Source organism: Zeus faber (assembly GCF_960531495.2).
Source record: "Zeus faber genome assembly, chromosome: 14".
Lineage (NCBI taxonomy): Eukaryota > Metazoa > Chordata > Actinopteri > Zeiformes > Zeidae > Zeus > Zeus faber.
Genome location: NC_137200.1, coordinates 10,393,306 through 10,416,492, shown reverse-complemented (window position 1 = coordinate 10,416,492; position 23,187 = coordinate 10,393,306). Strand labels below are relative to the sequence as shown.

The 23,187-nt window shown below is 46.1% G+C and overlaps 1 protein-coding gene across 1 annotated transcript in view; it reads right to left on the bottom strand.

Moving 5' to 3' along the window:
- Positions 1-10,291, bottom strand: part of LOC307240561 (glutamate receptor 4) — a gene marked incomplete at both ends in the record, with an annotated part of 92,937 nt that extends 82,646 nt beyond the window's left edge. The window contains 2 exons of the mRNA XM_080014375.1: positions 7,134-7,292; positions 10,204-10,291. Of these exons, the coding sequence (XP_079870501.1) occupies positions 7,134-7,292; positions 10,204-10,291 (247 nt within the window). The remainder of the gene's footprint in view (positions 1-7,133; positions 7,293-10,203) is intronic.
- Between the last annotated feature and the right edge of the window lie 12,896 nt (positions 10,292-23,187).

The window sequence follows — 23,187 nt, the reverse complement described above, 5'->3', positions numbered from 1 at the left end:
ACATCCCAGGAGCCTAGAGGGCGAGGGAGTGAAACTCGTACGTCACGGAGAGAGAGGCAGAGTGTGTTCCTGTTAAAATCCGTTCGTGACTTTCACACGACTCGCTCAGCGTACTCTGGCAGCCTCCCGTGCCGACAAGCCGCCGACTTGCTCCCTCTCTCGCGGCCCAAGTCGTCTCAATAATACACACCGGAAACCCATCGCTGAGACTTCCGCCGCTCTGGTGTTGGTGAAGCAGAACTATGGACGCCGGTTATCTAGCAGGGCACATCTGCATGGCCGCAGGGAACGACAAATAATGAATCAAGCAAACTGATTGGTGTAAGAAAAAGCCCCGGGAGGAAAAAAAAAAAAAAGCCCCTGAATTTTATCCGAGCTAAATAGATTTAAGAACTGCATGACTGGATGAACGGGAGGAGAGATGGAGAGAGATGGAGAGAGGGAGAGATGGATAGATAGAAGCTACCGCCGCAGCACTAGTTCCACACCAGATTCCGATGCTGGCAGCCAATTGAGCGCAGCCCTTTTTAGGGCAGATTATCAGATTTGCATAATTGTACATGTAATTGCGGGGTTTTATTGTCCCAGTTCGGCCCCGACACCCCCACCCCGCCCCTCCCCCCGCCTCGCCCCCAAAGTGTCCACTGAACAGCCAGGCCAGATAAGTCCCAGATAACAGCCACGGCCTCTGAGTGGATGTAGGTCCAGGCCTGCGAGGGAAGGCCCTTGTTCAGTCTTTTCATTTCATTTCCCAAGACTACGGTAACTCTCAGCACTTTGGGCAGCAGCTGGCTGGCAGGCTCCTCCTACTGCTCGGTTACAGTCTACACTGTTCAGTTACAGTCTACACTGTTTGGTTGCAGTCTACACTGTTACGATACAAGCAGAACTTTTCAATGACAGTCTACACTGTTCGGTTTCGAGTTAAGTCACAGTGTTCACTGTCAGGTTACACCTTGCACGGTTCAGTTACAGTCTACACCAGGGGTCGGGAACCTTTTTGGCTGGGAGAGCCATAAAAGCCAAATGTTTCTAAATGTATTTCCTTTCCATTTCCTTGCATTTCCAAGTTCAAGTTCAAGAGATTATTTGTCACGTACATATTGAAGCTTTTTCCATTTCTGTCCACTTGTGTTCAGCTGATTGCTCCGACTCGAGACAGGGAGTTTTCTTAATGTTTGTCTGTCTTACAGAGGGGATCCGTGCACAGGCTCGTAAGCAGCTCAGGAGTGGAACGCCATTCCTCCTGCGCCCAAGAGGATCATTATTATCCACAATTATTATAATAATCCTCATTGATATATATAATTGTGGCGCATATTGAAATGAACAATAAAACTCTCCCCATGGCCAGAAAGACTCCGTCTCCCTCCCTAAACCCTTACCTGTGGGCAGAGACTCCCACACGTGGCGCCTGAGCAGAGACCCAGGAGGGGCAGAGCGCCGAGTAAAAAGCCCCCGGAGTCTTTCTGTGGTCCGCAGCCGGTGCTTGACTACGTCGCTTTGTCCGCCACATTTATATTTTGAATTTTATTTTCAAAATTGTAATTTCTCTTACCTGTTTCACTTTCAAATGACACAGAATAATTATTTATTACTTGTTAATTGTGATGAAAAATTTAAGCTCAAAATTGTCTGCGAGCCATATACCGTCATCGAGAGAGCCATACTTGGGTAGGTTCCCGACCCCTGGTCTACACTGTTCAGATAGAATCTAAACCGATCAGTTATAGTCTACACTGTTCGGTTGCAGTCGACACTGTCCACATACAACCAGAACTTCTCAATTCCTGTCTACATTGTTCGGATACAGTCTACATTGTTCAGTTGCAGTCTACTCGGTTCTGTTCAGCACACACACACACGCACACACACACACACACACACACACACACACACACACACACACACACACACACACACACACACACACACACACCCCAGGGGGCACTTACATAATCATTTCACAGTGTAAGGGGGCAGGGAACCAGGGTGGAAAAAGAGGAGGAGGAGAGCAAATTACTGGACTCTTTTTGACCGCACTGCGTGTGTGTGTGTGTGTGTGTGTGTGTGTGTGTGTGTGTGTGTGTGTGTGTGTGTGTGTGTGTGTGTGTGTGTGTGTGTGTATGTGTGTGCGTGTGCGTGCGCGTGTGCGTGTGCGTGTGCGTGTGTGTGTGTGTGTGTATGAGTGTGAGTGTGAGTGTGAAATTGGTAGGAGGAGACCAGAGACAAGGGCAGACGGAGGAAATCTGTTAGAAATAGACCACATTTGGCTGTGGAGCCTCGGGTGAAATTCAGCCAGGTGCAAATCAAATTATTATTTTCTTAACCATTCCTGCAGGTGACCGAGGAAATCCCAATTTCATCAGGAAAGGCATATGTGAAAATACGAACATATCATGATAAATTACCCAAAAGTCACAATTTGAATATGGCTTGTGTGCACCTTAACCATAACGCGTAGGTAAGCACTGAATTACACATTCCACTTTCTCTGAAATGATCGCAATTTCTAGCTCGAAAACACACCCGAACAGAGGGGTTTTTTTTTAATCTGCGCTTGTGTGTAGTGTCAGACCTCATTTTATCTTTGTGTTTGTATAATCCCTGCAAAATAGCACACGAAAAGCAAATAAATGGCACACAGTGATGATTAAAGGCCACTTATACCTCAAGGCCATTTCTTTGACGACTCCGTGTGATCCTATGCCATATCACACGTCTCAAAGAAAAGAAAACCAAATGACGCCACAGACCAATGATAGCTTTTTTTTTTTCTTCCGTTTTGTTTTTTTTGCCTCCTCCCAGGATTGAAATGCAACGAAACGACACGGCGAAGATGAGGCTGTGGAGTTCCATAGGGCGAGGCGACCCTTTCAAAACACCCAGAACCCGGGAGGGTATAACATCACGTTTTGCCGGTTCTCAGCCACAAACGTTTTTCTTTTCCTGTTTCACACAGAGAAAAAAGAAAGAAAAAAAAAAAGGTGAGGACGTCGCCAATCCCATCTGCTACCGGAGTCTGTCTTTTCTGAAAGAAAGGCATTATTATCACTCAATAAATATTGGTTTTGATTTATTGATTGACGCGGCCAATATGACTTGGCCTCGGAGATGATGGATCTGCCTTTATGGACTAGCTAAGCTCATATAAATCCATTTAAATACATGGATGATTGGATAGCAGCGCATTTTGTTGCAGATGGGGTGCGTGACAACCCGCCTTGTGGGGTGAATGTTGATGTTGGTGTCTGCGTCTGCGGCGCAGGTAGTTATTTTCCTGTCAGAGTTACCGGTTCCTCCGACTGGATCGTTGTTGCTCTTTCGCAGTTGCTCAATATCGTACGGTGCCGGACCCGTCTGATCATCGAGATGGCCGCTCTGTGGAATGCCCGGCGCCTCAAAGAGAATTCAACCTTTACCTTTACGAGGCGGGATCGCCTTTTTGAGGCGCGAGCTCGCGCAGGCGGCGCCGCGGCGAGGGAAGGCGTCCGGGTGTTCGGCTTGTGCTTCTCGGGGAGACCGTTTGATCGTGTTTGTGGTACGGAACCAAATTACAATCAATTGCAACGTGGGAACATTCTGCGGCGCTCGATACAAAGTCTGTGGGTATGTAGAATAAATGCGTCTTGTTATTTCCTTTGGGTGCAATTTGTGTTCAGTCGATACAACCTTTAACTCATCACATTATACTTTTTTTTTTTTTTTTTTTTTTTTTTTTTAAGTGTTTCTAGCAGAGGTCAGAAGTGTTGGCACTGATGGGATTTTGGCGCAGAGAGGGCGTCGAAGGGCATCACCAAGCGACGCCCCCTCGGGTTTTTGGACACGGCCTGGAACAGTCTGTGCCATCCCCGGCGTCACCCCGCTCAACCCCTCCAACACCTCCCTCCCTCCCATCCCCACCCATCCCCCTTTATCTTCCTCTGTGCCTCGTCACATTATTCCGTCATTAGCAAAGCCCCAGCTCCGTTCCTTCTCCCAAACACCAAGCCATTAACCAAACTCCTGGAGTTGAATGCAACACACACACACACACACGCGCACGCACGCATGCACGCACACACACACTCACACACACACACGCACACAACCAAACCTACAGTACACCGCCGAGAGGCTTGTGCTCTTTCAGCGGACGCATCGCCAGAGTCCTCAAACAAATAAAGAGGGCGGGCTGGGGGGGAGGGGGTTGGGGTGTTGTTGGAGGGGAACTGGCTTTCTTTAAAAGCGCATGGCTTTGCTTTTCTACAACGGGAAGCAGAAGTCCCTGAATAGAGAGCCGTGGAAGGGGGAGCTAATAGATTTAAATGGGTCTAGCTTGCTGCACGGGGAGATAATGGAAAACACACATACACACACGCACACACACACACACGCACGCACACAAATATGAGCCGAATAAAAAAATGGGCACCAAAAAAAAAAAAAAAGTGCTATTTTAAGCAAAGTGTGAGTTAATGTCGCCGGGCGCTCGCTGTCTCTCTGTGACTCCAGAGACGCTATGCGGAATATACACGACTGCATGGATTAAGATGTCACAGGGTCAATGAAAACGCAGAGGAACAGCGGGGGCGGGGCGCAAGGGCCGAGGTCAATTTAACTCCTTCCTCCCGCCTCGTTCGCAGACAGCACCTTGCACGGAGGAGAGAGAGAGAGAGAGAGAGAGAGAGAGAGAAAGAGAGAGAGAGAGAGAGAGAGAGAGAGAGAGAGAGAGAGAGAGAGAGAGATAGAGGTTCTACCTGGAAGAAGAGGAATGGCACACTTGCATAGCATTTAGTGCGCAAATGAGTGTTTGGTGTGTCCGCAACCACAGTACGCTCCAACAGAATGCGAGAAGTACCAGGATGACGTGTTACATCCGCTGAAATATCGTAGTCTGCAAACACTTGCATACTACGTCCGCAAGTATATCCCATAATGCATCGTGAGTGCAGGACGCCATGAAATCTGGCATAATTACAATTGAGGGGGTTACTCTAGAAATAGTATAATTATTCTGGAACAGTTTGACTTCTGATTGAAGCTGTCAAAAAAACGACACAATAAGACCTTTTTTTCTGGATATTCCAGACATATTTACGAAATTAATCATTTGTATGAGACCCCGGGCGACGCTAATAAGCACCGTGTAGGGTAGTTCAAATCCAAAACACTCGGTGTCTAAATCTCATTTCAGGTCCCAGTTCCCCTTTGCTTTGGATAGGGACGTGGGTGTTCAGGGGAGGCAGGCTGGCGTGCAGATGCTCTTGGCAGGACAGCCCGCCGCCACACAGCTGCAATGACACCTTGAAAACGAGGTGCCGGTCCATTAAAGCCAAATAAATTCCTGCGTTGCGATCGGAATACATTTAGTGGAGCTACACTAAGCCCGCTCCTGCGTTTTTGTTTTTTTGCCTTTGTCGCCTTCCGCGCTCGCGGTCGCACGCTGAATCTCCAAAAACGCTCTCGGAAACGTCCCCCAGAGGCCGGCGGGCGCGAGGGAACGCAATTTCCTCGTTTCAAAACGTCTGTAATTGGTTGAGCGGTTGGTGTCTGACACAAACACAAACAGGCAAACAAGAGAGGACAAACAAACGCGTGCCCTCTGACAAAAAAAAAGTTCAAACAGCACCGATGCGCGGAAGCCGCCGCGGAGCCCATGCTGGCAGCCAAATTACTGTTGTGAGCATATTCACAGTAGCGCGCATGCCCTTAATTATCCCTGGGATCGCCTGGCAGCGCATTGCCATCAGGACAAAAAAGGGGGGCTTCCTTTCAAAATGAGAACCCTGTCGGGAAGACGCAGTCGCGGGACCGTGCTCCCATTAGTAAACACGCTGCAGGTGCGCGGGGACGACGCAAGTTTCGACAAATTGAAAAGTGACAACCCTCGCCTCCAAAGTCACATATGGACACCCTGTTTTCCTACCGAGTGCTCCCATCGGCCTTTTTTGTTTTTTCTTCGTACAACATGCCGGCGAGTGTATGAATGGTCCTAATCTTTCCTGGCAAATTAGCTCCGCCGCCTGCATCCTTATCCCACCCCCGAACCCAATTTGACCATCCCTCCCCCTCCCCCCAAAAAAAGCGAAACGTGTGCCCTTCAGTTTTTAAAGCGCTCTCTTTTCATAGCTATAATCTATTTACAGAGACTAGGATTTATTTTTGTTGTCTTTTTTCGCTGAGGTGACTAAGATCAGCTGTGCATCCAGGGCCAAGGGGCATTACAGCGGAATGGACAAAAAGAAAAAAAACAACTTCTGCAATAGCTTCTTCTCATATTATATATATGAAACATCAACTGACACCTTGCACTTCGGTACCAAGATCAATTCTCCGTCTCCTTTCTCTTCACTCTCTTCTCATTATAGTGTCCGTATTGACCGAGGTAAGGCACAAATAAGGCCTCCGTTCTCACACTATTGAAATTTCTGAAATCCTGTTTCCGGGATCCACAAATATGCACACACACACACACACACACACGGACTCACATACACACACACCTTCACAAGCCCCTGAGCTATCCCACTCACTCACCATCAGCAACAGCACTTCATTCTCTGCTTAATTTGGCCATGACAAAGAGACAGAGAGAGCGAGAGCGAGAGAGAGAGAGAGAAGGAGAGAGAGACAGAGAGAGAGGGAGAGAGAGAGAGAGGGAGAGAGAGAGAGAGACTAATGGATGGCTATTGCCGAACTGCGTACTTCCCCCTCAAAATCCTCGCCACCGGCTGGACACGATGAACCTAAACGCACCAACGGTCAATCAGCTTCATCCTTTCCATGCTTCAATGTTTTCATCCCGTTTTTTTCCTGTACTTGCCCTACAAAGCCTCTATCCAGGTGTCACCCGCGTTTCCAGGTACCCCACGTGAAGGTCAACAGGCAAGGTACCGCAGGCTTGGAGAGCACAGGCCTACCCAGCAGCAATGACGCGACTTTGCAGCGATCTTGCGGATCCCAGCAAGAAGGAGCTCCGTCCCTTTCTGTGAATGACTTTGTCCTGTACACCCCTCCCCCCGCCCCCCTCCGTCTCCCCCTGTGAACACACTGCACAGCATGCTCGACGTCGAGAGGAAAACCTCACTCCCGCTCGCAACCCATCGCAACCCGAACCGCCGCATTACTTATCGTAGCTAACGGGGACTCACATGCGTTGGTCACGGCGAAGCTGTTGGCCGTCTCGATGTTGTCGACATGGGGCACCAGGTTGAACGGGGCTTCTGAGGCGTTGGGGCTGGTGTTGTGCAGGAAGATGGCCAGACGAAAGGCGGTGTACTCCTGATCCGTGTTTCTGATGAACAGGCCACCTGGGCGGGGGGCAGGGGGAGAAAGACTTTTGAGCCGGCCTAAAAATACAGCGATAGCAAATAAAAATGAAAAGGAAAATACTGCGAGGGGAAAATCCGTATCAAGACCCAGCATCCATTGGAGAACGCGGCTCACGGATGGTTGTGTTGTTGACAGTCTGCCAGACAACAGGGCTATAGCAAATTTGCAACCAATAATCCATGTTGTCACTCAACTACACCTTCTGGAGTCGCTCCATGGACAGCATGTGCAATGCTGAGTCTGCGCACTGAAATATTGCCAGGTCTTGTATACCGGATTTATACGACGGAATATGTCCCTGGCCCTCAAGTCATTCTGTGTCCTGCTCAGTGGCACTACAGCAGAGCCAGTTCAGTTACAGTTCTGGCAGACCAGCGTTGACAAAGCTGTTCATGGTCTTGGAAGTTACATAAATGTGTAAAATGGTCCTTATGACCCGCAATTATAGTCACACGCGTCTTAGTGTATTTTACTACCTGTTTTGAATAACAATAAGATCACATTTTATTTTAAAACTACTTTTTGAAATTGCCGTAGGAGGAAGATTGCCAGGAAGCGGCTCTACCTTCTGTTTCTGTTTCGCCCATCTAGAGTCAATAAAATGCTGTGAAACCTGATAAAACGAACGGTTTAAACAGACCTTAAGCACAGTGAGAAGCTGCAGCAGAGTGGGAAGCTTCCTCAGTAGTAAAGCTTTTCCGCAAGGTTGTGTTAAAATGTTGGTGGGGAACAACATGGGTTGAAAAATAGTGAATCTGTCCTGCAAGGTAGTCCGGGCCAATGCTTCTTGGTGGAGCACTGACACAACGAAATGGATGGAACGCTTTGGAAACATGGGAATCCATTTGAATTCTGAGGGGCTTGTTTTGTCACGTCGTTGACCTGCATTTTTCAGTAGCAAATGTAGCCCGAATATGATAATCACAGCATCATTAAAACATTTCCCTCTGAAAACAAAGCCAGGCATCTAGGACAACGTGGAGATATTAGAAAACAACTGGAATGTTCAAAGAATCCCCATTTGGTGGCGAGATTCTCGGAAGTTCGTTTTTTTTATTTTAGAAGACTGCTTGGAAAAAGGTTAGCGCAAAAGGGGCTGCAAGCCATACATATACACTGGATGGTTTACGATTTGGTCATATTTATGACTATCCCATTGTCACGTTACTCATGTAGGAATGAAACTGTCAGGGCGTTTGCCATGCCCCCCTGTGAATATATACAAGGATCTGAGGGATATAGGACAGAAGCTGACACTTTTAGTAGTGGCTAAGAAGGCTGTAGGTGGGGGCGGTGGTTACCTCACCAATGTTCCCCATGCGACCTATACTAGATTTGTACTGTAAGAACGGTGACAATACCTACATTTTAGTCTGAGCAGACGCCTCGGTCAAAAGCGGCTTTAAAGTGACGGCTGGAGTACACTGCGAGTCCCAGAGTTCCATTCCAAACGGCGACATTTATTATTTTTTGAACATCCGGGTTTCCACTCATCTTTCGCCTTAACACACGCTCAAGTCCGATTATTTTCTCCAAAGTTTGCCATCGTCTGATTGGTTGATTTGGGTTTTGGTTTTTTTCTTGGTCACTTGAGGCGGCTGGGATGTGGTTTTTTTTCATCTGAAGGTGCTGGTCTTTTTTTTGGAACGTTCATCCATATTGACAGAAAACTGACTACAACTATCTACACAGTCTCAGCATTTTTTTCCCCGGGAAAGGCGGACCCCGCCGCCACCAATGGAGACAGCATATAGCAGCACATGTATAACGCAAAATACAGTGTACTGTTTTTGTTGAAAAGATAAATAAATATGCGATAAATATTAAATGTAAGGCTTATATTTTAACAAAATTATTTTAGGGATTACCATTTTGAAGTTAGAATTTTGCAAAATATTTATGAGGCGGTTACAGTAACAACACAAGAACACAAGAACACACCAGGGATTTGATCCGATTTAAATGTTTCTGTTCCAAAGAATGCTGCATGAGGAGAGAGAGAGAGAGAGAGAGAGAGAGAGAGAGAGAGGGGGTTGAAGACCTTGTCAATGCTCTTCAACCTCATCAGCTCTGATGCGTTTTGACGGAGCTTCAACTTCACTAGAAATCAAATGACTTAATCCTCCTGTCTAGCATTCGGATTCGGTCTGTGCACTTTTCTTGTTGTGTGTGTGTGTGCGTGTGTGTGTGTGTGTGTGTGTGTGTGTGGGTGTGTGTGTGTGTGTGTGCCTGTGTGTGCGTGTGTGTGCGTGTGTGTGTGTGTGTGTGTGTGTGTGTTTTCTCCAGACAATCCCGCAGCTGATCCGGGACGGATCTCTACTTCTCACGGATCTCTGCTATTGCTGCAGTGCACGGTGCTCCGGAATAGAGGAATAGACTGAATTATACACTGCATGGGACCATTACAACCATTACCTTTACACCACACTACAACCCAAAACCAATGAAAAAAAAATACACAGTTCGTTCCAAAAGAGAAAAAATTAATTTATTTTTAAATATAATTATATATTTTATATATATTTATGTATATATATATATATATATATACATTTATTTATTTATTTGTTTATTTATTTATTTATTTTCTCTGTGGTCCAGGGGAAGGTGGGGAGAGGGTGGGGGGTTGGGGATATTATGTGACAAAAAAAATGATAACGTCAAAGGCGCCAGTTATTCATATTCTATATCATCCAAATCCTTCATTTTCATTTTTGGATCAATTTATTTCTTCACTTTGAGTAGTTCCGTGACAAGGAAACAAATGAAATGAAATAAGATGAAACAGCAGACGCATCGCACAGAAAAATAATGATTAAAAACCCACCCCGCGGTGTTCGGGGATCCATTTAGGGGTTTTTCAAATGAAGCGTGTGTTTTTATCCTTACCGATCTGAACGCTGCTCGGGAAGGCGCCCATCGTCAGTCCCCACAAGCCGGAGAACATCAGCAGGAGCGGCTCGCAAGGAATCCTCATTTTGCTGCGGTTAGAAACTGATGAGAGACATCGAGCAGCTTGTTCAAAAAAACAAAAAACAAAAGAGGAAAATAAATGTTTCAGTGCATGTCCATATCCTGGGTTGGGGGGGGGGGGGTCGGGGGCTTGAAAATAATTTATATAAATAGAGAGAGAGAGAGAGATTTTCCTTTCTTTTTTCCCTCCGCAGTGGCCGCATCCAGGCTGCTTTCTATACGCACACTGCTGGGTCCCGGCGCTGGAGACGCTCCGCGCACACACACACACACACACACACACACACACACACACACACACACACACACACACACACACACACACACACGTTTACACACACACACACACACACAGGATGGAAGAGGGACTGTATCTACTGTAGAGTCTGCTGAACGGAGATGAAAGGGATGTTACACACATCTCGATCGAAGCCCCTCTTCTGATCGTCGCCCGGGGAATAAAGTCAATTTGGGATCTTTACGACGCACAGTTTTATCCCATTAGGGGTTCACGTGCACGCACGGGCTCGCGCGCGCTGACGCTCACGCTCACCCTCACACGCGCGCGCGCACACGCACGCACACGCACTCACACTCACACACACACACACACACACACACACACACACACATACACACCATTCAAAATTGGATGGGGTGGGAGGGTGTTGAGATGCATCTCATTAGTCCTGGAGTCCTTATTATTAAGGTGCTGCCATGAATGCAGGAAGAGCAGCTCAGCATGGTTCCCGTGGCTTCCTGTGATGCTGCAAAATGTATTGCATGAAAATAAAAAGCTAAAAAGAGATAAGACACCAGACTCCACTCCAACACTATTTTCCAAAAGCACAAAAATGTATCAATTTCCTACAGAGGGAAGTGGGTGGGGGGGGGGGGGGATCCCAAATTCCAAATATGGTGAATTTGTTAAATTAAGCCTAAGCTCTAGAATATATTAAAGGTCAATAGTCAATACAACGCTGTGTGTGCTTTAGGATGGAAATATCCACAATCGAGTCAATCTTTCGACATATTATTTGAAACGGTAGCTATAAGAAGCATATACTGACCAAATCCTTTGCTTGAAAAGATCAAAAAGGTGTAGGGGTCGGGGCACTGGGTGGTGGTGGTGGTGGTGGTGGTGGTTTCCAGTAGGCTTGTTACAGCCTTGTAAAAGTTTAATTGTCTGACCCACGATTCTATTAAAAACAGCCCATTGAATGGAAACACTTTCAACATATCACCATCAAATCAAATCAGGTGACAGAACAAAATGCACAGAAGTTATCATTCAAGGGCCGTTGTGCTTTTTATTGCTCCGCCTAGAAGTTAGAGTTTGGCAATTTATTCTTCTAATGGGTCACAGTAGTTGTAAAGTAAGTGACATGGAAAACAATTATATAATAGCGCTACTAGCTGGTTCACCAACTACTCTCTATACAGTAGAGTATCAGGTTTGTAAAGCCAGTATTCCTGTGTGGGTGCATTTTTAATTCACTGAATTACTGGATTGCGTTCTGTGTTTAATCTTCACATACTGTACGTGAAAAACTTTTGGCTTTTTTCAAGCTTGCATCTTCCTTCAAACCCCTTCACAGGCTGAAAGGTAAGATGTCATGTACAAAAAAATGGCGGACCTTTCAGTTTTTGTCAGATTTGAGGTGTCGTTTCACATTTCCTGGCACATGGGAGGTTAAGGATGGACTCCAGCGGTGGGGTTTGGGGGGAGTGTTGAGTTTGCATATTTCTTCCATTGGGTTTCCATTTGAACGTTTCATTCTGTTGGTTCCCTCACACATACACACACATACGCACACACACACAGTCAAGTACCAGGGGAGTACCAGGGGAGCTGTCCGTGGTGCTGAAAAAATGGTTCTTTCCTTTGCTTTCCTTTCCCTTTATTGTTAGTAAATGATTAATGCATTAAACCCCAGGTCAAATAGATTGTTGGTGAGAAGGATGCTATGGTGTGTGACGCAAAATATATAAATAATATAATTCCGCCCAAGAAACTGAATCAGAAGACTCTTGATCTTCCTAAATACTGCTGTTCGCCCTGTGAATGAGTGGCTGGTGAAGAGAGTCTAACATCTAAAAACCCCAAAAAGATTAAGAAGTAACGACGGCAATGTTTTTGAACAGCTGCGTGTGATATCGTAGCTCCCCGCTAAAAAACCTCCTCGACGAGGGGATTTTACGTTGCTTTGGCTCTCGCATGTGTTTCCCAGTTGATTCATTCACAACTTTTTGTTACTCCCCTATAGGTAGATTTAAGAATTGCAGGTTCTTCACCCCAATCGTCATTTCCTTGAATTTTGCTTAATGCAGCTTTGATGATGTCACATTTCGAGGCAGGAGACCCAAACGGAAAACATCTGTGCGAAATGCTTTCAACATGAAGGGAATATATCTGCCGTCCCCCTGGAACAACACTTTTGCTGATTGGGATTTTTTTTTACAGCACATGAGAGATTTATCATCCATCCTCAATTTGTTCATGCTTTGCAGACGTCTTATTTGTTGTTCAAATTTGTTCTTTGATTTTGATGGATATGGTGATATGGCAAACATCTGCCTCTGTGCACGTTTAGAGACTTAATATCAGTTTATGTGTCATCCACAGAAAAAAACAAATTTATTAGCGTCCCTGTTATTTAATAGCCAATAGAGGTTTGTGAAACACCTACTCTCTGGGGTAAGTATACATGTATCTTCCGATGTCAAAATGTTTCTTTTAGAAGTACGGCGCTCAAAACATCCAATGACTTAATTCAGTTATTCGGCAATCAACAATTCCAAAATCACATATGGATCGGATATTAGATCAGACTGCGCAGAAAGTGTAGAAGCGCAGATAAATGTAATCATATCTTAGTGGAGCATAATCTGACATGGAGTCTTTCCATCATAGGGCTTCATGCAGGCTTTCTATGCAAACCTACAACCAGTTCAAAAAGACCCTGCTTCACACCTTGAAATCGACCAGACCTGCCTCGGGTCACTCCCTACAAATTGAGTGCCTAATCCCACATCCTGGTACTTCTACCATGACCACCTGACCACCCTGGAAGGGTGTTCTCTCCTACGTGTCCCTTCTAAAGGTTTCTCTCTTTTCCCACTGGGTTTTTCTGTGAGTTTTTTCGTGACTGCCTGAGTGCTTAGGGTTCTGGGGGGTGTTGTCATACTGTCTCTTCAATGTGGGCCTGCAAAGCCCTTTGAGACTGAAACTGCAAGAAACTGGCTACACAAATAAACTTGACAGCTCTACATTCACTTCCAGCTATTTCTGTATCTTCCAGAAGGTGAGAAGCCAAGGAAGGTGTAGAACCTTCTGTGACAATGGTTTTTTTTTTGTTTTGTTTTTTTCCAAAGGCTGTTTGGTTGCCTTAAAACTGTCAACCATTACTGAATGTACCTGGGTAATTGTTCTTCTTTCTTTGGACAACACTGCAGACTTCTCAAGCCTTATTGTAACATTGCACAAGCTATGCAGGTTGATATGCCCGCTCAGAAATCACTTCTTATCCCCCTGTATCCCTTCTGCATCAGCCTTCTCGGAAAACAGTACGCAAACACAAAGACTTTCTCCCCATATTCTGCTTGTAACCGTCACAAAATGTTCTTTTCTCAGACCCAACACACTTTGCTTCATCCACCAAAATAGTATAATAATTATCTCCCTCAATCTCAATTTTTATGAATTCATTTTGAAAATTGCGGTTCGATAGGCTGCTTGCCCGTGCACAGAAAACCAGGGAAGGACATGTCAAAAACTGGCACATTTCCATGACACACTATCACGGTTGCCTGGGCCTTCTAAAAGCAATGCCTCGCTCGCCCAGAAACTAAACAATCCCAGCTATGGAGATGGTGATATTCCCTTCTTCCCTCAACAGCCTTCTTGCGAGTGGTGCTCATTTGAGCAGCAACGGAGCCGGAAAGTTTCAATTTTGATAGAGCTGCCACTTCTCCATGCTCTGTTTGCGTTGCGCAGACTCTTGTGTGCTGGACAAGTTTTTCCTTGGCATTTCTTTTGTCCCTGACCCTGCTTACAGAGAAATTTAGGTCTCTGCCGCCGCACACAAACGGCCTGCATGGGAAGCAGAGCATGGCATCTACTGGCTTACTCAAGTCACGGGAAAGCCTTGAACTATTTGTGGGCAGAGCTGCGTGTTCCAGGTTCAGATAGTGAACGCCCTCCCCCAGTGTCCCCAAATCAACCACGTGGATTTGCAACTCAGATAAACCCAAAAGGTGGAACGAGTGAGTACTTTACTGGAAAAGGCCTGAGTGGGCTTTGCCGAACACAGTATTGAGACACTCCAGAAAGGGAAGATGTGTGAGGTCACTGCCTTTTGGTTTATAAGACTGATGAGCCTAAAGATGACTTCCCGCCCAGAAACAGTTAGAAGAATATGCAGCTCTTACCCCTGTGTCCGCCTTAATTAGAGCTCAGCAACGTCTGCAATGCTCCCATCTCGCTCAGGCTTGACCAACATCCCTGATTATCTTGGTTCACCGGAGTTTGTATAGTCTCCATTTCCTCTCGCGTGCCAATGCTGCTATCGCTTCCATTCCCCCGAGAAACATAGAGTGAAAATAAGAAAACGGAGCACTGAAATATGGAGCGATCAGAGGCAGTTCCCTCAAAATTTAAAATTCATTCAACTTGGTCTTTGAAGCCACCAAGTCCGGGCCATCTACAAGTTACACTTTGCTGGCAGTTTAATTGACAGCTCGATGGACCAAAGAGAGTCCGTCGGGGAGGGGGATCGCTCCTTGCTTTTGACAACAGCAGCAAAGGCATTGTTCCAGGATAACTCCTTCATACATGAGAAAAGCCTGGGAACAAGGTGACTCAAGTTGATTCTTTTGTCTTGAAAACCAACATTTATATTATTTTTGACTATAACAAAGCGTGGAAGGCACCTCTCTTTACCTTATATTGCAATGACCGTGTGCAGGTTGCGACAGGATTTAACAGCACTTCATTTAACACCACAGTGCTGCGAAATTTGCATCTTGTTGGGAGACAATAGACAATTTGAAAATGTTGGAAAAAAAAACCCCTATAACATCTTATTATGAAAATATTTTGTGGTTGTACATTTCATTTAAATAACATCAACAGATTTTATGAGATAATATATCGATATTATCATACTGTAATGTTACTCACGGAAATGTCATTTTAAGAATATCTGCCAGAAGTGAATGGTTTAAATCCCTTCGAGAAACCGGTATGCAAAGTCACAACTTAATGACCCAAGAGAAAACCATAATGTAAGAAGGAGCTGAAAGGGGGACAGATGGAGGACAACTTTGCTTTCTTTGCATATGTTATGCAACATAAAACAAGGGGGCAAGTAGAAAAATATTACATGTTTGAGGATGTGTAGGCATAATGTGTAATGTGAGTGTAATGTAATAACATGGGCAACACAGTGAAAAAACAACACTATTTGAATCACAGGAATTTTTGGAATCATAAAACAGCTTGCAATTTACAACTTCGTTTAGAGTCCTGTAACGAAGTTCATACCTCTTTGTAGAACATAATTATGGAGAATTCCCTATGTAATCCAATGATTTAATTGATCTATATTTATAAAAAAAAAATCCAATTCGCTTTAACACTTTGCTCAAAACAGATTAGAAAACGTGTTATACAGTACAAAATGCGCAGCGCAAAGAGATAGAAGGACTGTGGTGCTAATGGCCACTTTTTCCTGTACAAGCACTTTGCACACAAGGACACTTTGCAGCCCTCTCAGCGCCTCCAACACTCACAGCCCGTTAAGCTAAATGGCCGTCGCAAGTTCTGCCTGGAGGTGTGAATGGGGAGCGTGACCCTGCGAGGGACCGGTGTCCCATTCGTGGACGTGTTCCCTGCCCTGTGTCCGCAGTGAGCTGCGTCGGGCTCATCAACATCCACAGACTATCAGCTTCATATCGTTGAATTTGCGCCCATCAATTTGCTTTTGTGCCCTCACCTCAGGAAAAGGCTTCCAGCGGAGCCTGCGAGGGGCAGGCTTCTGAGTGTTTTAATCATTCATGAAGTTTTATATTTTATGGCAACATCGTGATACGCCAAACTTCATTTAGTCAGGTTGACTCATTGTCAATGAAATCTCTTTTGCAAGAGGGACCAGAGAACAAAGTGCTCACAAAGGATATTTACCAGGTTTTAACATTGTTTAACAGTGGCGGACTGACGTTGCCTTCACGGATTTCAGTGAAGGCATAAGAATTGCTAAGAATGAACAAAATTGTGTGTTAATTATTAATATAATAAAATGTTTCAGTACGGTCGGCCTATTATCTCATTACGTTCTGAGCGCTTCAGATGCTCGGTCGGGAAGGATTTACCCGTCTCTGTCCAAAGAAATGTCCAATCAGCTTTGTTTCTCCGCTCCGCCAGGTGGAAAATGAATTCTAGACTCCTACTCGAAGGCCTTCAGAATCTCCACTGAATACCTCTGCTGCCTGAAGCTGGGGCCACATTACGTGATTTTTCTCAATCGTGAACAACAATGAAAAGATTGACCAGCGCACGTTTGATGACGGACATTTACATATTTTCAGTGTCTTCTGCGCACACACATAACAACTGCTGTCTTTGAGGATCACAAATCTAAAGACGGAGAACAGACGGACGGAGTTTCGTGGTACTCCAGCACCAAAACAAACATGCATACCATACAACTCGCTTCCGAGGTTATTTGTGCAGCAAACTTGCAGCGCTAGTATTAAACACTACTTAAACAATTATGAGTCGCAACTCCACAAGTCGCTCCCCCGTTTCAGAAGTCCCCACTTGCCGCTTTCTTTGGCTTGGCCGTCGTGCAGGCGCATCCCATTGGCTGTTAAAAATTTACACAAAGGCACATTTGAGTTTTTCACTCACACACACATATTGTTGAAGCTACGACTCTACAGCGATTCTATCGATCTCAAAGCATCTGATTAAAACAAGTAAGAAGTTCAACTTCAAGAGTTGAGACTTTTTCTCTGCTCTGTTGCCTTTTTTTATTACTAGGATGCCTGTTTTTTTTTATCTGGAAGGCAATCATCTGCAAGTCAGATAGGTAAGCTGAAATTATTTTGATGCAACAGTAAATATAAATATACATGTATACTATGGTTATGATTGTCCGATCAAATAGTGTATCAATAGAAATCTGGTGTATGAATATGACCAAACCATATCCATATATGATCAATTACATCATAGCAACCCAGAGGCGGCGCGCAACTTGTGCTCTAAAAAAAAAAAAAAAGGTACGATATATTTAACAGCATATAAATTGTATATATGCACAGATATAAATTTATATTTGGTTGATAGATAGTTATAATAATACACCTTTCTGAATAGTATAATCTGAATAGCACTATTTTAATGTTACAAAGTGTTTTAAAACAACAATATTTACATACATAATGCATGTCCACATATTATAAAATGATACGTCATGCTTCAGTTTGGTTTTGCCTCTGCTATTGGATCTGGGACTTGATGAGCTGAAGTAGCTGTGCAGGCCTGTAGGCGTATTATGGTGATATGGTCGTGTGATTTTGGGATGGTTTAGGCCTCGCTCTAAGGATCTGGCGCTATGAACAGTTAGGAGTGAGGAGAACCCACATTTTAATTAAAATGATCACAATGGCTTTAAAAACATCAGCAATCGGGTTCTTTCCAGCAGTAAGGAGCAGTACTGTAGTAGTTTGTAGTACTGAAAACCAGTCTTCCCAGTTCAAATTGTGATAAGTTCATTCCCAGTTCACATCCAGGCATTTTCGATTGCAAGACCTTTGATAGGAAAACAGTGATATGCACATTCCTTCCGTAACAATACCCTAAAACTCCCTTTTAGAGCTCGTACACCGGGAATAAAGAAAGGATTGACCAGGTCATACATTTAAATGCAAGGTTACATTTTTGTAACAGCAATTGATGTACTTGAAATTGAATGAATACAAAAAAACCCTTCTCTCTTCATCGTAGATATTTGTTCTTTCCCTCTCCTCAAATTGAACAAAAAAACAGTAATATGTTATTCGAACAAAGCTCATGTGAGGAAGCAAAACGAGTATCCCTCTCAGTTCAGCATCTTCTCTCCATCCCTTTTGCTCTTTGTGGTAGAAAAATGAATCCCAAAAGATAATAAATCCGATAGTCTTTCTTTCTTTGAAAGACAGTTTAAGGAGGCCTCCCGAAATGAATACGATTATACACAAAATGTGGATGAATCTCACCCGAGATGACGAGTCGGATGAAACTCCAAAAGTAAATTTGTTTGAAAAAAGAAATCGAAAAGAAAATAGTTGCTTTTCATGCTCCACTCGCAACTTTGGTATTTGTTTTTGTTTTTTTTTGTGATTGGGGAGTTCAATCGGCTGCAGTTTGTTCAATTTATTTAAACTATCTAAGCGCTGCAGAAATCTCCATTTACTCATCATGCAAAACATTTCAGGTGACCCTTTGGTCCACGAGACAACTTTTGTTGAAAGACTTTTAATAAATACACGGCAAACACGTTTTGCCTCCCCTCACTCATTCCCTGGCCCAGGGCCAGAACACTCGTTTACAAGTGGCGCCTGAACAGAATGGAGCAGCGCGAGGCAGAGCTCCGGACGCCTTCCCCCCTGGAACAGATGGTGGCAGCCCTCGCCACAATACAGGAGCAGCAAGCCCTGCGGTTACGCGAGCAGAACCAGGATGCTTTCCAGGAGAGCCAGCAGGCCATCCAGGTCCTACTCCGGAAGCGCACCGGACGGACCGAGGAACGACCGCCGGGCAACAACCCCCCCCACACACCCGTCTCCCCGCTACAGAAGATGACGGGGGAGGAAGAGGCATTCCTCGGCAGTTTATTCCTCGGCTAGCTGAGCAGGCGTGGCGGCTCTTTCCCCTCCTCTCGGTCGAAGCCCAGCTTGGCGGCGCATGCCCTACCTCCGGAGCAACTACGTTGTCGTCTGGAGGGCGGTGATGGAACGGATTGGGAGAACGAACCCCCCTCCCCTATGACACCGCCGGCCAGCCGTTCCTGTACGCCCAGCAGCTCCTGGATGCAGCCCAGCGGTGGCTACGACCGGAGATGCGCTACCCACACCAGATCATCGAGGCGTGGCCACCGAACAGTTCACTGACAATCTCAGCTCGCTCCGCCAGCTGGGTGCATTGTCACTGGCCGGCCTCCCTCCAAGCCGCCATAGTCCTCACCGAGGACCACGCCAAGGCCTACGGCCACACCGCCGCCTACCGCGACCCGGAGAGGGGTCAACCGAGGGAGCTGCGAGATGCAGATTGCCGGGGTAGGCCGAGGGGCCCACGTCTGGATCCGGCGTGGGAGTCGTCATTCCACAACCACAGATCACGCGGCCATCACCATCCTCCTCCCTCCCAAGGCCCCAGGAGGGACACACATCCCGCCACTTCCCCCACCAAAAGAGGGACGACCACCGGCGAGGCTCCACCCCCCCCCCCCCCGATTCTTCCAGGCTGGCGCGGTCTCGGGACCACAGGAAGATGGGCAGACGGCTGGGCAGGCATGTTGGCGATGCGGATGACCCGACCATGATACCCAGGACTGTCGTTTGCCGCTCGCCAGATCCCTGCCCCTGTCGAGAATGGGCCTACCCTGTGTCGGCAAGGTTACAAGGGGGTAGGCATCAGGCTTTGCTGGACTCGGCCTGTTCGCAGACGATGATTCAGTAACACCTGGTTCGACCCGGGGCTTTCATTAGAGGCAGCGTGGGTCGATATCCATTGTGTGCATGGGGAAAATCACACTTTTCTGTCTCAAAATTTGCAATAAAGGGAAAAAGCATACGGTAAAGGACGCGGTTAGTTCCCACCTGTCACCCCCCCCTGATTTTAGGCACAAATTGGCCGAAACCTGGCCAATTGGTTTCGACGTATTAATGAGAGAAGTGGGGGGGTGCCCCCCCCGGTCTGTAGGGATATGTGAGTGTTGCACAGTGTGCCGGTAGATGTCACCAGAGCAAGGGAGGGAGAGCCCCAGGTGGGAACTTCTCCGTGCCCCTTAGTCCATCCCATGGAGGATTTTCCTCTGGAACAGTCGCGGGACTATACACTTTGCGGGTAGATAAAATAAATGGCACGTTGGTGCGCCCAGACGCTGCGCTCACTCACCCGTATTCACGGTGATTAGGGATAGATTATATCGAGTGACTATAGTGATTATTAGTGATTATAGCTGTGTTCCTAAAAGCTGTTCCTAAAAACTCGATGGCCACTTAGGACACGTTAAAACACTCGACTGGATACTGGCCTGTTTCTATCGGCCCGACATCTGTGCGGACGTGCCGTGGCGCTGTCCCGAGTGTCAGCTAGTGAATCCAGCGGCTTTTCCCAGAGCGCCATTGATGCCCCTCCCCCTGTTAGCTGAGACGGCGTTCGAGAGACTCGCCGGCTGCCCCGGCCTAAGTGCGACGGTGGGGGTGTGTGGCGAGCCAAGGGGGCGTGGTCAAGCCGCCGCTGCAGACAGGCGGTGCAGGCTCCCATCCCGGGGCCGCTCAGCCGCTGCGGATCGGACGAACCAACGGATGGACTCCTAAGAAGAAGGATGATGGGAAAAAAGAAAAAGGCAATGACTCCCATTGAAACTAAGTAGGAAATCATAGAGAAATATGCGCGCGGTGTATATGGGAAAAATTGCTTCGACATACGACTGTTTTAACATACGACCGTTCTTACAGAACGAATTACAGTCCTAAGTCGAGGTACCACTGTATTATATTATATTGTGTTTTATTATTACTTGGACCTTCTACACACATACATATAATTACATTTTAATCACTCTTAATGTGTACACGTATATTATTATAAACATGCATATCAAATGTGGCACACTTATAGTATCTATGTAATGTCTATACCCAGCACGGCTAGCTCTCCTGCGAAAACCAGTGTATGCAGGGCTGAATTTAACAGATTTTGTGAATGGGTGTGTGTGTGTGTGTGTGTAAGAGAGAGAGGGAGAGAGAGAGAGAGAGAGGGAGAGAGAGAGAGAGAGAGTGAGAGAGAGAGAGAGAGAGAGAGAGAGAGAGAGGGTGTAATTGATCTAGGCTAGTATTTTGGAATGGAACAGATGGAATGCCTGCGGTAGGTATTTTCCTGTGCACATCAAGGGTGTGTGTGTGTGTGTGTGTGTGTGTGTGTGTGTGTGTGTGTGTGTGTGTGTGTGTGCCTGCGTGTGCGCGTCCGCATGCGTGTGTGGGCGTGAGTGGGCGTGTGTGTGTGTGTGTGTGTGTGTGTGTGTGTGTGTGTGTGTGTGTGTGTGTGTGTGTGTGTGTGTGTGTTTGACTGTCAACTTATTACATTTCCACTTTGGACACTAACCACTTCTTTGGTTCGCGTCGCACTTAAAACAATGATTCTAACTGCGCCTGTCATTTCTTCGCACAAGGACCAGAACGCAGCCGAGCGTGTACAACGCACGCTCTGAGTTTTGGGTGCGCGTTCAGATCACCTGTCCCCACTGTTTTACAAAGATATTATATTAAAAAAAAGGGTGGGGGGTTGAAATTGGACTTGTGCACTTGGAAATGTGCATTCACACACCCAGGCATTCAAAGACACACATACGCACACACACACACACACACACACACACACACACACACACACACACACACACACACACACACACACACACACACAGACACACACACACACACACACACACACACAGTAACCGGTCTCCCTCCTGCAGCTTTCTACATGCAGCGATCAAACCAGTGATCAGTCTGAAGAGGATCCTGTATCTTTCTTCCCTTGAGCAACAACTCACACACAATCATTTTTTTTGACAGGAACGCGTTCAATGTGGAACTACAGGAAGGGACATTTCGATAACTACGACAACTTGATCCCCGAAAGAGTCAACAGGGTTTTATTACACCCTGGGTACAGGCTTTATTATGCTCCCTGGCGCGCACGCCTCGGGACGTCCTCAGGGTGTGTTTAGTGTGTGACTGTTGCCGTGGACAAGAAGCGAGTGATGAAAGAAAGAATTCTAAAACAAAAATCAAATCTCCCAGCCTAGGCAGATCAATCGGGGAGTTTCTGCCTCAATTATTGTTTTCATGTAATCTAATTTTGGTTTGTGGTGTCTGGAGATTCCCAGATGCCCACGCATCACTCTATCTTAAAAGAATAACCCCCCAAAAAAGCACAACATTTCATTGAAACGTGGGATTCAGCAATCTAGAAAGCGGCTGAAAAACTGTCCCCATTACGTTTGCCGTTTTCTTGTGTTTCATTCAATCATAAATTCATCTACTAAAAACACACTGTTATTATTGTTCTTGTTTGGAGAAATGGGGAAAATGAATAACCGGAAAGACGACGGGAAAGAAGGGATGGAATGGGATGCGATGGAATCCTGGGAAAAACGGGAGGGTTGACAGCTATGCCTCAGGCAATATCAACACTTAGTTTTGTGGTAACAGTTGTTAATACCCTGATAATTCCACCACCCCCCCGCAAAAAAAGTCGACACAATCCGACAACGTCATGAGTCATCAGGATTACCAAGCAACCCCTGAATTTACCTCATGTACCCGTGCCCTGCGACTTCATTCAAACCAACATGGAGTTCCCCAGTAAACCCTGACTTTGCACAAGCGAGTGGGGACTCATGCAGGATATTATGCAAACTGTAGATAGATAGATAGAGAGAGAGAGAGAGAGAGAGAGAGAGAGAGAGAGAGAGAGAGAGAGAGAGAGAGAGAGAGAGAGAGATTCACAGCCCCAGCAAGTGACTTGGCAGATGTCTTTAATGTGGGGGTCCCATGGGAATTAGCGCACAGTCTATCAATGGGGATGGGAGGTTGTACTCCACTTTGGAGACCCATCAACCTTAC